Consider the following 15582-nt stretch of genomic DNA (forward strand, 5'->3'; position numbering starts at 1 on the left):
GGCCACCTAGGCGCCCCTAAAGTAAAATTTTCTAAGAAATTTGGTTATTGGCATATGAAATGATTACAAAAATACGAAGTTATAGTTGTGAACATATTCATGCAAAGAATCCAGAGAGTTGATCATCTCAAAGCATAAGAGAAAGACATGAAAGAGGGGTAACTACCCAAATAAATAAACCTAATTAAATGAGAATATAATATTGTCCAGATTTAGATGAGCAAATAGAGGGATCACTCTACTGCCTCCCAAAAAGGGAGGACATCTGTCTTTTGCATCCTAAAAGGAACAGCTACTCCTATGAAACTGAGGCCCCTCTGTATCTTCTATACCTAAGAAATAGCACTTTCTATTTTAAAAATTTTTGAGTGGTGTTTTTTAACCAGGTAGGCATATTCCAAATTTTCTTTCTTCCTTTTACTGAGAATCCCTGTCACAGACTGCTACTGTTCCTCATGGGAGGTATCTTACTCCTCCAAAGGTTTGGGCCGAAAAAGATGCAAATCACTGCCATAGAGACTCACGTACAATAAAACATTAGTTCCTATGGTTGGTATGTATCATGTGTAATAGTTCAGTTCTGATTTGTAAAAATTCCAGATTCAGAATACTTGAAAAACATGTATCATTTTATTTGTACACTTAAAAAGTTGTACACAGAAACTTGTAATACAGTTCTATAAAACTGGAAGAACTGTCAGGGAAAGGGGGGGGTGTTACCTTTTATTGATTGATCATTAAGGAAGTTAGAGAAATAAAACAAAAACACAGTAAAATGTTTAAAAAAATTAAAGAACATTTTCCAGGTACAAATTTTATAAATACAAAACAAATTCACAAATTATTTTGAATGCTAAATAAATATCTAGTTAATAAACTCAGACTTAATACCTCCAGCCAGCACTGGTACAGCACTTCAAGGATATAAAATTGGATTCATTCATGTGTAGTGTTGAAAGAATGTGCTCATTAAACAATTCTTAGACATATATACTTTTCTAAACTGTGCTATAATAGAAGATGTATCTGTATACAGATAAATCTTCCTTAATACCACTTCTAAAAAAAAATCAATGACAAAATAAATCACAGGTGAAAAAATACTTTCAAAGATATTGGGACACATGAATGATCTCAAAATGTACAAAAACCTCTGTAAACCAGTACTGTATCTAATACATCTATCAAACTTATTAGATACTGAACAAAACTGTAGCAAAGGAAATCTTTCCTACATTCTCCTGAGTGCTTAATATTAAAATTGAGAATATAGTGCAGGCCACACTTCAGTGTGGTCAATCAGCTGTTATTGCTTTATATATATATGTCTGCTTTAGAGCATGATTTAATGTTCCATTTTCATGAACAATTTGTTTTCCTCAAATATATCCTTTAGAAGGACAAAATTAGATTCGTGACTTTTTTGCAGCTGGTGGTGTGCTAACTTGATCCACATTCCCAGGCGTGACATGGAGTCCAAGTTTTTGAGCCTGAATATGAAAAAATGCTTGAAGCCTAGTTCCAGCTTTTGCTTCACTTGTGTTACGAGGGTTGTACTCAAAGCAGTTCGAAAACATTAACTCAATATCATCGATAAATTCCGCTAGAAAGAAAAAACCAAATGAGATTAAAATAAAAGTACATAAACTCTAAACATAATTTTTTGTTTATATGATATCTGGAAATGTCATTAAGAAAATGGAAGCCCACTTTTTTCTTTAGAAATTGAAGCCTCTGAAACAAGGTAGCAGATCTAAAGCTTAAAACTGTTTAACTACAAATGCTTTAACATTGTTCTACTGAAACTATGCAATTATGTAATTAGGAATGTTACATAATTGCACACAACTTCTATTAAGATCAGATTCTACAAAATATCTAACTCATTCAAACCCCTATCCATCTTTCATCTACATAGACAAGCATTTTAGAGACCTCCTGGGATGCCAGCTACACAATCCGTTAATATACATCATTTAAATAACAAGAAAAACAGCAGTTACCTCTTTAAACAAAAATAATTATCAGAGAAAAACATAAATTACTTACATGCTAATTTATATTCACATTTGTTCACTTTTTCACGAATTATATTTAAGGCAATGGGCTTTTTGATGATGTCATAATAGTCTGGGACCTGTAAAAAAATTCAAATATATCTCTCCTATAGAAAATTTATCAGAGATAAGTGGTCAAATATGTGAAAGTTCTGCACTTAAAAGCAACTGAATGTTTTTTGTTTTTTTAAAGATTTTATTTATTTATTTGACAGAGAGAGAGACAGCGAGAGAGGGAACACAAGCGGGGGAGTGGGAGACGGAGAAGCAGGCTTCCCGCTGAGCAGGGAGCCCGATGCGGGGCTCGATCCCAGGACCCTGGGATCATGACCTGAGCCGAAGGCAGACGCTTAACCGACTGAGCCACCCAGGCGCCCCAAAAGCAACTGAATGTTAATCTCTGAATACTATTATTCCATTAAAACCACTTAATATGTTTCAGTCACTATAATGTTGTAGAAGCTTATTTGATACTATAAAAAATGACAACTTATTGTGAAAAGAAAAAGCTTATGATTCTGCTTGTGTGCTCTCTTTCTCTCTCTGTCTCTATTTCTCTCCACAGAGATACATATATGTATCTATGAAGTTATTTAATGAGCATTAGTACATTTGTAATAAATAATAAAATGTATGTAACAAAACTTAATTCAGCGCAAAAACTACTCAGGAAAAATGAGTTAGGGTCAAACTGAGATTTAATTTTTATAGGATGCTATGCAATGGTAATTAATCCTTCACATTCTTGCTCTAGCAATCTCAAAGTAGAATTCGGAAGGTATCACTTTTTCATTCAGAAGCCTTCACCTAACACACCTAAAAGTGAGACCCTTTATAATCTACTTGTGCCTCTCTAACACATCCGTTATTCCATTCAAACTACTCATCATTTTCCATATTCTCACTTCTGGGTCTTTAACTTACCATGCCCTTTTCATGCAATGTCCTTATTTCATTTCTCACTGTTGATATTCCACCTATCTTTAATGACCAGACCAAACAGTTCTTCCATTACAAACTTTTACATTCCTGCTATTCCCTCCCTCCGAAATGCTCAAATCAATCTCCTTTTCTTCTCTACTTCTGGAAGTCCATTAGAACTTCTATTACAGGGGGATGGGGTAACTGGGTGATGGGTACTAAGGAGGGCACGTGTGGTGATGAGCACTGGGTGTTATACGCAACTAATGAATCGTTGAACACTACATCAAAAACTAATGATGTGCTATATGATGGCTACATAATAAAAAAAAAAACTAACCTGATTCTATAATAATAAAAAAAAGAACTTCTATCAGCACTGTAACACTGTCCCATCTGCTGCAGCACACATCACGTTCTGCCCCCCGGATATAAATAACTCCAAAACCAACTCAAATGCCTTAGTTTTAGGCCATCTGTTTTCTAAGAGTACCTATCTTCCACATTAGTGTTTTCACACCGTGGTCTCTGGACCAGCGCCATCAGCATCATTCCAGACCTAGTGAATCAAGAACTCTGGGGTGAGGACCAGTTACCTGTGTTTTAACAAGCCCGCCCAGGTGATTCTGGTGTACGCTGAAGTCTGAGAACAGCTGTTTTGCGTAACAGAAGTCAATAATAGCACACAGGTGAATTAAATCTACTCATACTCATTACACAGAATAAACACACTGAAGCTATTTCAACGTTACTGTCATCATGCATGAGAATCAGTCAGGGTTGGAAGGGGCTGAGGAGAGAATGCTCTCGAATGCCCTTGCTTTCAATGTAGAAACTAACTTTCCAAGTGTTTAAAAAAACAAAGTATATGGTGACTAACAGGTGGTTTTGACTACCTCAAAGTTGCCAAGCAGACTAAATCAGGTAATGTACATGAATACATTTTATCAGGATTTTTTTTTTTTTTTTTTTGACAGAGAGAGACACAGCGAGAGAGGGAACAGAAGCAGCGGGAGTGGGAGAGGGAGAAGCAGGCTTCCCGCTGAGCAGGGAGCCAGATGTGGGGCTCGATCCCAGGACCCTGGGATCATGACCTGAGCCAAAGGCAGACACTTAACGACTGAGCCACCCAGGCGCCCCTATCAGGTTTTTTTTAAAATCTAATTTTATTTTATTATGTTCAAGTTTAATGATATTACCTGGATTTTGGAAACGAGTCTCAAAAACGGCCAGCTGTCATCATGCCGTACCAGTTCCACAACAAGTTGTTCAAAAGCAGACAATTCATGAACTCCTCCTTGTCGGCCTGAACTCCTTCGACTCAGGGTCATAGGAGAGGATTCTAAATAAATAATTAATTTTAGGTGATGACAAAGCAAAATATTTGATCACTACAAGCTAAATGGGTATAAAAATACAGCCTAAATTCAAACAGAAAATTGATATTCGATATACAGTGAGATAAATTAACTTACATTCTGAAACACGAAAATCTGGACTAAATATTCACTCTTTCCTTTGTTTTAAAAAAGACTATTATTTATTTTTATGATTATTAATTTTTTTAAAAAAGTTTTTATTTAAGTAATCTCTACACCCAACGTGGGGCTTGAACTCACGACCTTGAGATGAAGAGTTGCATGCTCTTCTGACGGAGCCAGCCCAGTACCCCTAAAGATTTTATTTTTAAGTAATCTTTATATCCAATGTGGGGCTCGAACTCACAACCCCAAGATCAAGAGTTGCATGCTCCACTGACTGAGTCAGCCAGGTGCCCCCACTATTTCCTTTCTGATCATAAAACTTCCAAATTAATTAAACATTCAGTGGGAACATGTTGTAAAAACACTGTAATATAAAAGAAAATTCTTAGAACACAAAGTTTATAGACTATTTTTTAGCCCATTTTGTTAAAAATATTTTTTCAACTATAATAAAAAGCAAGCAAGCAATTCTCCAGAATTTCCTGAAACACATACTTGGGAAAGCAACCTCTTCAGATCTAGCAAGTAGACCTCTTTATAAATTACCTTACATAAGAGAAATGTAATATTTAATAACGAAGTAAAAGATTATCTTAAAGATAATCTCCCTATTTATTTGAGGGAGGGAGAGGGAAGGAGGGAGAGAGAGAGTGAAAGAGAGCAAGTGTGGGGGGGGGAGCAGAGGGAGAAGGACAAGCAGACTCCACGCTGAGCATGGAGCCTGAGGTGGGGCTTGATCCCACGACCCTGGGATCACAACCGGAGCCAAAATCAAGAGTCAGTCCCTCAACCGACTGAGTCACCCAGGCGCCCCTCTTATCTTAATTTCATATGGGGACTTCCTTAAAGCAAAATGCTTTCTCATAAAACCTAAGGTATATATAACAAAATCTAAAGTGTATGAATTAGGGCGCCTGGGTGGCTCAGTCGGTTAAGCGACTGCCTTCGGCTCAGGTCATGATCCTGGAGTCCCGGGATCGAGTCCCACATCGGGCTCCCTCCTCAGCGGGGAGTCTGCTTCTCCCTCTGACCCTCCTCCCTCTCGTGCTCTCTGTCCCTCATTCTCTCTCTTGCAAATAAATAAATAAAATCTTTAAAAAAAAAAAAAAAAAGTGTATGAATTAGTATAAAAGGGTAGCATAGTTCATATTATGAATTCAGGTGTTTAAATTCTCTACTTAAATGTAAATGCATACATTTCCCCCTTCATTTGTCACTGGAACCAGGTTAGTAATTTTATAAATCAATCAAAATTTTTTTTTCTTAGCGGAGTTTTTTAGAATACAAATGTTTTGGTATACTATGTTTCCAAACAGCCTGAAGAAGAGCAAAACTGATAGGTCAGGGGATAGGAAAAGCTAAATTAGATCTTGGTGCCAAGTTACCTGATACAACACCCTTCCACCACCCTGACAATCTAGTGACTGCATAAACAGACTGTCTTCCATTCTTTCACCAAATGAACTTCTTAATCCTGTCATGTATTTGAATAATGCAATACAACCTACCTATAGTTCTTCAAGGAACAGTATCATTTTTTATGTCTAATTTCATTTTCTGGAACTATTAAAGTTTTATTACTACTGACATTAAAAGAAAAAAAGAATAGAATCGAAGAGATAAATAGATTATTATTTGGATAAAGATTACTATAAACAACAATTATCAGAATTAAAAAGATAGCCGATGATCACTCCCTAACAATATTACTCCCCCATTTCTCCCCTGCCCCCAAATTCAGTATGTCAGATAGGAACCTTCCCAAATAACCGAAAGTAGCTTGTCTAGGTGATGATGAGTAGGTGTATTTTAAAGGAGAAAAGGGTAGAAGAGAATGAATTTGTGTTATAATGGGTTCTACTGACACTATTGAAATGTTGGCCAAATCTCCCCATTAGAAACAGGACGCTGCAAATTTCTCACAACTACCTTGCTACCCTTCTAGAAAAATACCCATAATTTACCTTATTCCCCAAATAGCTGCCCTTTCGATGAATATTATGCTTCAGGCCAGGTTGCTCCCTAATCACTTAGTCTGTTTTAGTCACAGCCTTTAAAAAATGATGCAAAATATCTCAACACTCAATCTTCCCAAATGATTCCATTTTCTTAGGTAAGAATAATTTAAATTAGACTTCTTCATACCTGTAGATTGTCTTTTCCTTCCTCTTCTCCTGGATTCACTATCTTGGAGAGAAAGTTTTGGAGTAACATTTAGAGATCTTGACTTCTCACTTGACTTTGTGGCAATGACTCTGAAGTTAGGGAAGTTGGGACTATTTTCTGGTGTATTATTAGCACTCTTCCTGCCTCTGCGTTTTCTACGAGGACTAAGTAGTTCCACAAATACATCTGCTTGCAGTGGGCTGTAACTCTGGCGAGTCGAACGACTGGCAATTCTTAAAGATTTAGTTTCTGTTGGAGGGGCAGACTTTATCTTTCTAAGGCTTCTACCACTGGTTTTAGAGGAAACAGTTGTTTTGGGTGTACTCTGCTGACTCCTTGAAGTATATCTTCCAGGATCTTGTCGTTGGCCACGACTTGAGAAAGAAGAGCTAAGTCTCCCTCTTGTTTTAATTGGCAATCTAACTTGCGGTCTTCCTCGTTTTGGTGGGCTGTAAATATTGTTAGAAAACATAATTATTGCACAGAGAAACGATGCACATACGATAATTTCTATTCCCCTTGTCCTACTCTTCAGCCAGTGAGCTCTCACACATTTCTTTGGTGTCCTTATGCTACAGGAAACCATCACTCTTCATTACCACTGATGCTGAGGTAACCTACGAGCTTGGTCAAAGTGGGCCTGAAACCTGTGGTTCCTGAATACCATGCTAAGAATCTCTTTGCCACCTTCTGATTCTTACTGTAAAATATAAAACTAGGTTCAATCTTTTATCTTACTTTTATTCTTAGTAAATTCTACCCCCAACATGGGGCTAGAACTCACGACCCTGAGCTCAAGAGTTACATGCTCCACTGACTGAGCCAGCCAAGCACCCCTAGGTTCAATCTTTTAATTGCCTTTAAGTTGTAGACAAGGATGAAACAACCCCTTTAAGCCTCTTTTTATCCATCTCCCCATATACCTGGACTTCCAGTCTACCTAAAGTATTTCCAAGAATTTTCCAAATTCTTTATCTTTTTTTTTTTTTAAAGATTTTATTTATTTATTTGACAGAGAGAGACACAGTGAGAGGGGGAACACAAGCAGGGGGAGTAGGAGAGGGAGATGTAGGCTTCCTGCTGAGCAGGGAGCCTGATGCGGGGCTCGATCCCAGGACCCTGGGATCATGACCTGAGCCAAAGACAGATGCTTAATGAATGCCCCAAATTCTTTATCATCTTTATGTTTAACATAAATACTGCCCTTACAATCTACAGGGAAGACGGCTCCTGCTAGTTGGAGCGAGTAAAAAAGTAACTTGCTTACAATAGATGCGGTAGCTCTCTCTACTTATCCTCTGCAGACTGGCCTTTTTGTACCTTGTCAGTTCAAAGTTGCCCTTGCTTTACATCCACTTTCCTGATTCCACATGAATGGGGTTCAAATGTTAAAAAGGTGGGGAAGTCTTAGGGACAAATAAGGGGGAGAATACTCCAGTGCTGCCACAGCAGGAATAACCAGGCCCCCAACACATTCATTAGGCCTGGGCGACACAGCTTGCTAAGCTGCAGAATATCTGGTTATATGGTAGTATAGGAGTTGTTTCTGGATGCTAATGTGGAAGGAGTATAACAATACCATGTGCCTACTGGCTTCTCTCTCTCTCCATAGATGCCAAAATCACCAATATTTGAGTATAACTCCTTGAGAAAGCAAGAGGGGCACTGGGAAGCTGCATTCATTCATCTTTATCTCATCAATATCCTCTGGAACGCTTATTTGCTGCTTTAGGCATAAAATTAAGTAAAATCAAACTTGATGGGGGTCTGAATTGGTATTCCTGTCCAAACGTGAACTCATATTTGATTTTATGATCTGGCTAAACTCACAAAGGTACTACACTCCCTCAGGAATAACTTCAAATGCTTAGAATACTAAAGCAAGGATAACTTTAGGCCACTATATTACACACCAGTTTTTAAAAAGTTACGGGACATTGGGAGGGTATGTGCTATGGTGAGCACTATGAATTGTGCAGGACTGTTGAATCACAGACCTGTACCTCTGAAACAAATAATACATTATATGTTAAAAAAAAGAAGATAGTAGGAAGGGAAAGATGAAGGGGGGGAAATCAGAGGGGGAGACGAACCATGAGAGACTATGGACTGTGAGAAACAAACTGAGGGTTCTAGATAGGAGGGTGGGGGGGATGGGTTAGCCTGGTGATGGGTATTAAAGAGGGCACGTATTGAATGGAGTACTGGGTGTTATATGCAAACAATGAATCATGGAACACTACATCAAAAACTAATGATGTAATTAATGTATGGTGATTAACATAACATAATAAAATAAAATTAAGAAAAAAAAAAGTTATGGGCCCCAAACATTCCATTTGTATTTAAGTAGTCAAGAGACTGTCTAGTTATGACTCACAAACTCTCATTTTATTGCATATTAGGACTTACCTGACTTCTTCCTCTTCTTGAGAGTCATCTTCATCTTGTTCTATCTCATACTCCTCCTCCTCACTTTGACCCTCTTCATCATCATCATCAACTTCATCATCCTCACCTTCCATACTGTCTTCCATATCTTCATCACTTTCCAAGGATGGTCTCTGTCTAGAGGAGAGTCTCCTAGAACGTTGCTTTGGCCGACACTCTGGACAAAACCAATCTCCTTCAGGCACAGTCTTGACAAATCACAGAAATGATCATTAGTCATCTGTCACTCAAAACCTCAACCACTCAATTCTAATCTAAGAAGTAGAAGAGGGAAAAACTACCTTGAGCTTTGGTCGAACACAGTAGGTATGATGACCCCGATCACAGCCATCACAAAGTACCATGTTTTCAGCATCGCCCTTCTTTCGGCATATCTTGCAACGAGCATTCAGTATAGATTTAGACCATATCACACTACGATCCAAGGTGGACAGATGAAGAAAGACTTGGGATAGACTAGCAGAAGCGAGGAGAGACTCTCTCCAACGGTCCAGGACTGTTTTGTAAGAACGCCCACTGTCACTGGCATCTTAAATGAAAATGTAAAGTGATTTAAGTTTCTAGGCAAACCTTAGATATCTCCTAGAACTATTTTCTTGGTATTTTAAACAGGTTAGATTTTAAAGTTCTTCTAAAACTCAATAAAAAGATCGTGTTGATATTAAAAACAAAACCTCATGTTCAAGAATATATTTGCTGAGCCACACCTTGTTTGTGACATAAGGAATTACTTAAATCCGTAAATCAAAAGCTTCGGGATTCCAATAGTTAAAAAGAGAAAAATAACTTAGGCAATATGTTCTCAAGCTAGTCTTTTTTATCAATTCTTGACCTGACTTAGAGAACTAGCTAAATATGATTACAAGTCAGTTACTATCCATTTGAATCAAGAATATTGCTTCCTCTTTTCAGATAAAAGATGGACTACTCTCTAAGTTAAACATCAATCATGTATGAGGTTTCTTTGGGGCTGATGAAAATTTTCTTTCTTTTTTTTTTTTTTTAAAGATTTTATGTATTTATTCATGAGAGACAGAGAGAGAGAGAGAGAGGCAGAGGGAGAAGCAGGCTCCCAAGGAGCAGGGAACCCGATGCGGGACTCGATCCCAGGACCCTGGGATCATGACCTGAGCCGAAGGCAGACGCTTAACCATCTGAGCCACCCAGGCGCCCGCTGATGAAAATTTTCTGAAATTAGATCGTGGTGAATGGCTATACAACCATGAATATTTTAAAACCCACTGAATTACACACTCTTTAAAAGGATGAATTTTATATATGTGAATATCTCAACACAGCTATTACTGAAAATATCAATTATGTAGAAATGCCAACTCTATTGTCTTCTATCTCTAAGAAAATATTTTTTAAATGAGGTAAATAAAAAAATGCTAATACCCCACACTTCCCAAAAGAACTTTTAGCACCAATATTTACATAAGAACATTTGAAATTTCTTTCATTAATAACATCATTCTTTTGTCTTTTGGACTAAAAAAGTTATTAAGAGTCATTTGATTAGATGGCATTAACTAGCCAGTCTATCATTTTACATTGGCATGTGATTTCTCTCTTCAATTAATCTTCAATTATTGCTACCACTTTAGTTTTCCTGACATTATGGTTAATTATGAAAGGACTACCACATAATGTCAAAATTCTACAAGGTATATAAGACTCCATATATAGTTTGTTTCTATTATGACATATTTCCTACTATTATCCTCAAAAAAAGTCCTCTTGGGCAGTAGCATAATGGTTAAGGAATGTAGGCTCTGGAGTCAATCTGCCTTGAGGTAAGTACTAGTTCCCCTAGGTGAGTGAGCTGGGTCAAGTTACTTAACTCCTCTGTGCCTCAGGCTCCCCCCAACAGTAATATGTAGATAGCATCTACTTCTGAGGGCTGTTGGGAAGATTAAGTAAAGACAAGTAAAATGCCTGTCGTGGAGTAAATACTGTTACTGTTACCATTATTCCTGCATTATACTGTTGCTCCTATGTGCAACAATTTAGAAGATACAAAACAAGTCTATTCTAGGTCCCTACATTTAAGAAATTTTTTATATAGCTGGGAGAATGAAGATATACACAGGAATTGAAGTCATAAATGAGCAGACCTGCCAAACCCTAGTAAGTCTTGAGCTCCTGTTTGTTGGGCAGGATGAGAGAGACAGGACGTGAAATCTAGGGCTCACCCAATGTGTTGAATCCTTTCTGAAAAGCTAGAACTCCAAAAGGCTATACCCTTAAGCATCAGGGTGGAAAAGGGTACCATGAAGAAAGAAAGTAGCCAGGAAATCTGCTTTTCTGGACCTTGAAGTTGGATGGAAAGGGAAAATAAATCTACCCTGAGAACATGTAACTACAAGCAATGCGTTAAATAGTTTAAAACCTGAAAACACCTAAGATTTTTTTTAAGATTTTTATTTATTTATTTATTTGAGAGAGAGAATGAGAGAGACAGCATGAGAGGGGGGAGGGTCAGAGGGAGAAGCAGACTCCCTGCTGAGCAGGGAGCCCGACGCGGGGCTCCATCCCAGGACCCTGAGGATCATGGATCCAGGATCATGACCTGAGCTGAAGGCAGATGCTTAACCGACTGAGCCACCCAGGTGCCCCAACACCTAAGATTTTTAAAGTGGTCCAGATTGGTACTGACCTCAGTTGAATGACAGAAACAAGTACAAATCTTTGCAAATTCTCTCTTAAGAAATTTCCAGAGATGAAGTTGTGAGGAATGAGAGTTAATAGTCAAAACCCACAATGCACAGGTGGAAACAAAACATTAGAGGCAAGAGCCAGCAGAATCTGACCCATAAAGACCTGAGAGATTAGAATTAGACAGAGAATATAAAATAACTATTTTAATATGTTTTAAGAAATAAATGTCTAAAAATATAAGTAACCAAGCAGTTTGAAAAAGCATTAAGAACCTCCAAAAATAATTGAGAGTAATAACTCAATGACAGCAGGAAAAAATGAATGGGTCAAATTGTTCTTCAGGTAAAGCTAAAGAGAAATATTAGCAAAGTAGGAAATAAATGCAATAATACAGTCCATTTGATTTATTTCCACCCTCTCATTTTGTGTTTTCTATTTACCATGGTTTTTTAATATAAGGCTTCATGAAAAGTTCTGGCCTGAGCAGGACCTCTAAGGAAGGAGGCAACAAAAATTGCTAGTTCAAAGATCTTGAAGAAATCTTTCTGGATAAATCAGAGGACATTCTTATTAGAAAAGGCAAGAAATAAGGCTGCATACAGGCCAATGTGGAAGAGTGGAAGGAAAAAACAAATTGTGCAGAGCCTTTGGAACCTTGAAAGTCAGTGTGAATGATTTTTTTTTTTGAAGATTTTATTTATTTATTTGAGAGAGAGAGAGTGAGAGAGAGCATGAACGGGGAGAGGGTCAGAGGGAGAAGCAGACTCCCCGCTGAGCAGGGAGCCCGATGCAGGACTCGATCCTAGGACTCCGGGATCATGAACCTGAGCCAAAGGCAGTCGCTGAATCAACTGAGCCACCCAGGCGCCCAGTTTGAATGATTTTTAACTCAAAGGTTGGTGAAACATTATGGGTTTTGACCAAATCAATGGTAGCTCAAGGTCCAATTTTTATCCCACCTACTTTTTTTTTTTTTTTTAAGATTTTATTTTTTATTTGATAGAGAGAGAGAGAGCGTGCACACGCGCCCAAGAGAGTGAACAAGAGCACAAGCAGGGGGAGCGGCAGGCAGAGGGAGAAGCAGGCTCCCTGCTGAGCAAGGAGCCTGATGCGGGACTCCATCCCAGGACCCTGGGATCATGACCTGAGCCGAAGGCAGCCGCTTAACTGACTGAGCCACCTAGGCATCCCTATCCCACCTACTTTTAAACGGATGTTCACATTTTCACATTTTTATATAGTACCTAAATAAGGATAAAAAACAGTGTATACTATTGATCCCATTTTTCTGTTGTCTTGCTTCTTCTCCAGATTATAAAACTCTCAAGGGCAGAAATGTCTTATTTCTCTTTTATCTTCCATCATGCTAGCATAAATAAATTCCTCAAGAAATTAGAATTAGGATTTTACTAATATGAAATAATGGTAGTCATATGATCAAATGTTACACTGGGAGATTTCATATTGTTAACTGCCACTACATAGTAATCCATGTGACCACACTACGTAGGTTCTTCCTGGAGATAAAACAATACAGGAACTCCCACCCTATAACTCTCCCTATGCTAGTAAAAAAAAGAAAAAAAGAAAGTGGTAAATAAATACTATATGCAAAATAAGTAAACATACCTTCATCACTGTTCATCTTTTTCACTAATAACTTAAGTATACTAAGATTCACAATGTCAACTTTTTATATACCAATTTTTAAGTTTCATTAGCTGAGGTATGCAATGTAGAAGAAAAATGCTAGGAAGATGATATTGTTTTATAAGCTTGTCCCCCAACCTCATTCCTTTCCAAAAAAATTAAGTTCAAGGTTTTCTGTCAAAAGCTAAATATTCAAACCAGTACTCAGCAACACAGAAAGTAAAACCATAATTCTTCAGGGCGCCTGGGTGGCTCAGTTGGTTAAGCGACTGCCTTCGGCTCAGGTCATGATCCTGGAGTCCCTGGATCGAGTCCCGCATCGGGCTCCCTGCTCGGCAGGGAGCCTGCTTCTCCCTCTGACCCTCCCCCCTCTCATGTGCTCTGTCTCTCTCATTCTCTCTGTCTCAAATAAATAAATAAAATATTTAAAAAAAAAAAAACAAACCATAATTCTTCAAAAAGACAATATTCTTTAAAAAGTTAAAAATTTACCATCTCTCACACTAGATTGATCCTCCTCTCTCTTTTTCTTGTCCTTTTTTTTCCTATCTCCCCTTTGATCTTTATTAATTTCTGTGTTACCTAATTTCAAATTGATAAAGTTAGTTTAAGGATTTTTTTCATAGCTTAAGGGTTTAACCATGAGCATGACTTTATAAATGATGAAATTACCAACCTAAACAAACAATTCTCACATATCTTACCTAAAATTATTCAAATATATCTTCAAGTTAAAAAAAGCCTAGTTTTATTAATGTTATTAATTGGTAGAATAAAAGGGACATCCTAAGGAAGGTGGAATATAAGTAAAATTTTTATTTCTTACTTGCTTCCTCAAGAAACTGAAGTTAATCTCTGAAGCTAAACTGGGAAAATTCCTACAGTTAATTGCTCTGTTAATTTGCTATGCTGAAAAATAATCAAAAGAATGGAGAATTTTAATATATATTCTATCTCAAACATTCATAAAACGGAATCCCATTTCTCTCCCGGATTAAGGATATTCTTGATTATGTTGCCCTAAATATTTATATTATCTTAAAACCCCAGAGGCACCTCTATCTCTTGTCCCATTCAAAACAGATCCTCCAAAGGCTTAAACATAATATAAAAAGCTACAGACATCAATTATTCTATTAACTTTTTATGGGGCAACAATGGTAGATGATAATACCCATATTATAAATGATCAACATCTAAACTTTGATCAACATTTACCACCAAAGTAAGTTGAACTTTTCTTATTTCACCTTTTTTTAAGACCTCAAATTGAAACTGTTCCTTTTCTATCCCTTGGGATGAAATGAATGTTCCAACACTGCTGCATACAACCCCGCATAAAGAACACTATAGCTCTCAGCTCTCATATAACCTACTAGATGTAAGCTGTAACATCTCCCAGTGTTAACTTTTCCCTTTTGTTTAAATCTTTAATAAGATGTACTGATGAAAATATGGACACACTAAACAATTTGATTTTTTTCCCTTGAATTTATAAATAACTTTGATGGCAGTTTCAGAAATGGAAAATACAGCAGAATTGCATTTTATCTCTTTTGGAATCACAGAATTAATGAGTAGTAGTGAAATATTTATAAAGGCTACATAATTTACAAATAACTTTTAATTGAAATTTTAATTTTAGTAATTGTAGATTCACACGTGGTTGTAAGAAATAATAGAGAGGGATCCCTTGTATATGTAACTCGATTTAGACAAAGAAAATATTTTTTTAAAAGATTTTATTTATTTATTTGGGAGAGAGAGAGAGTGACAGGGATAGAGAGAGCACGAGTCGGGAGGAGAGGGAGAAGCAGACTCCCCGCTGAGCAGGGAGACTGAGCCGGGGCTCAATCCCAGGACCCTGGGATCATGACCTGAGCCCAAGGCAGATAGACGCTTAACCAACTGAGCCACCCAGGTGCCCCAAGACACAGAAAATATTAAGAAATATTGAAGACTGTGAAATAAGAGTGATATAGGAAATACAAACTAATACTTTTGTGAGCTATGACCATACATATTTATTTCTACAACTACTACTTTCTAATCTGAAAAGTGAGTCATTGAGCTCATGGTAGAATTATCAATTTATAAAAATATGAATAGGCTTATTAGAACAATGAGATACTGGCCATAAACTCTTCAATTTCAAAACAGACAATTTACAAATATATTCACATTCTGATAGC

At 37.3% G+C, this 15582-nt stretch overlaps 1 protein-coding gene across 2 annotated transcripts in view; it reads right to left on the reverse strand.

Moving 5' to 3' along the window:
* Positions 1 to 570: 570 nt before the first annotated feature.
* Positions 571 to 15582, reverse strand: part of BAZ1A (bromodomain adjacent to zinc finger domain 1A) — a 93371-nt gene continuing 78359 nt past the window's right edge. For both annotated transcript variants that reach the window (XM_032404939.1, XM_032404938.1), the window contains 6 exons: positions 9361 to 9608; positions 9041 to 9267; positions 6608 to 7077; positions 4178 to 4320; positions 2050 to 2137; positions 571 to 1603 (listed from right to left, as the gene is read on the reverse strand). In XM_032404939.1, coding sequence (XP_032260830.1) covers positions 1407 to 1603; positions 2050 to 2137; positions 4178 to 4320; positions 6608 to 7077; positions 9041 to 9267; positions 9361 to 9608 — 1373 coding nt within the window. In that variant the 3' untranslated portion in view covers positions 571 to 1406. The remainder of the gene's footprint in view (positions 1604 to 2049; positions 2138 to 4177; positions 4321 to 6607; positions 7078 to 9040; positions 9268 to 9360; positions 9609 to 15582) is intronic.

This window comes from Phoca vitulina, unplaced genomic scaffold, assembly GCF_004348235.1.
Source record: "Phoca vitulina isolate PV1807 unplaced genomic scaffold, GSC_HSeal_1.0 scaffold7, whole genome shotgun sequence".
Taxonomy (NCBI): domain Eukaryota; kingdom Metazoa; phylum Chordata; class Mammalia; order Carnivora; family Phocidae; genus Phoca; species Phoca vitulina.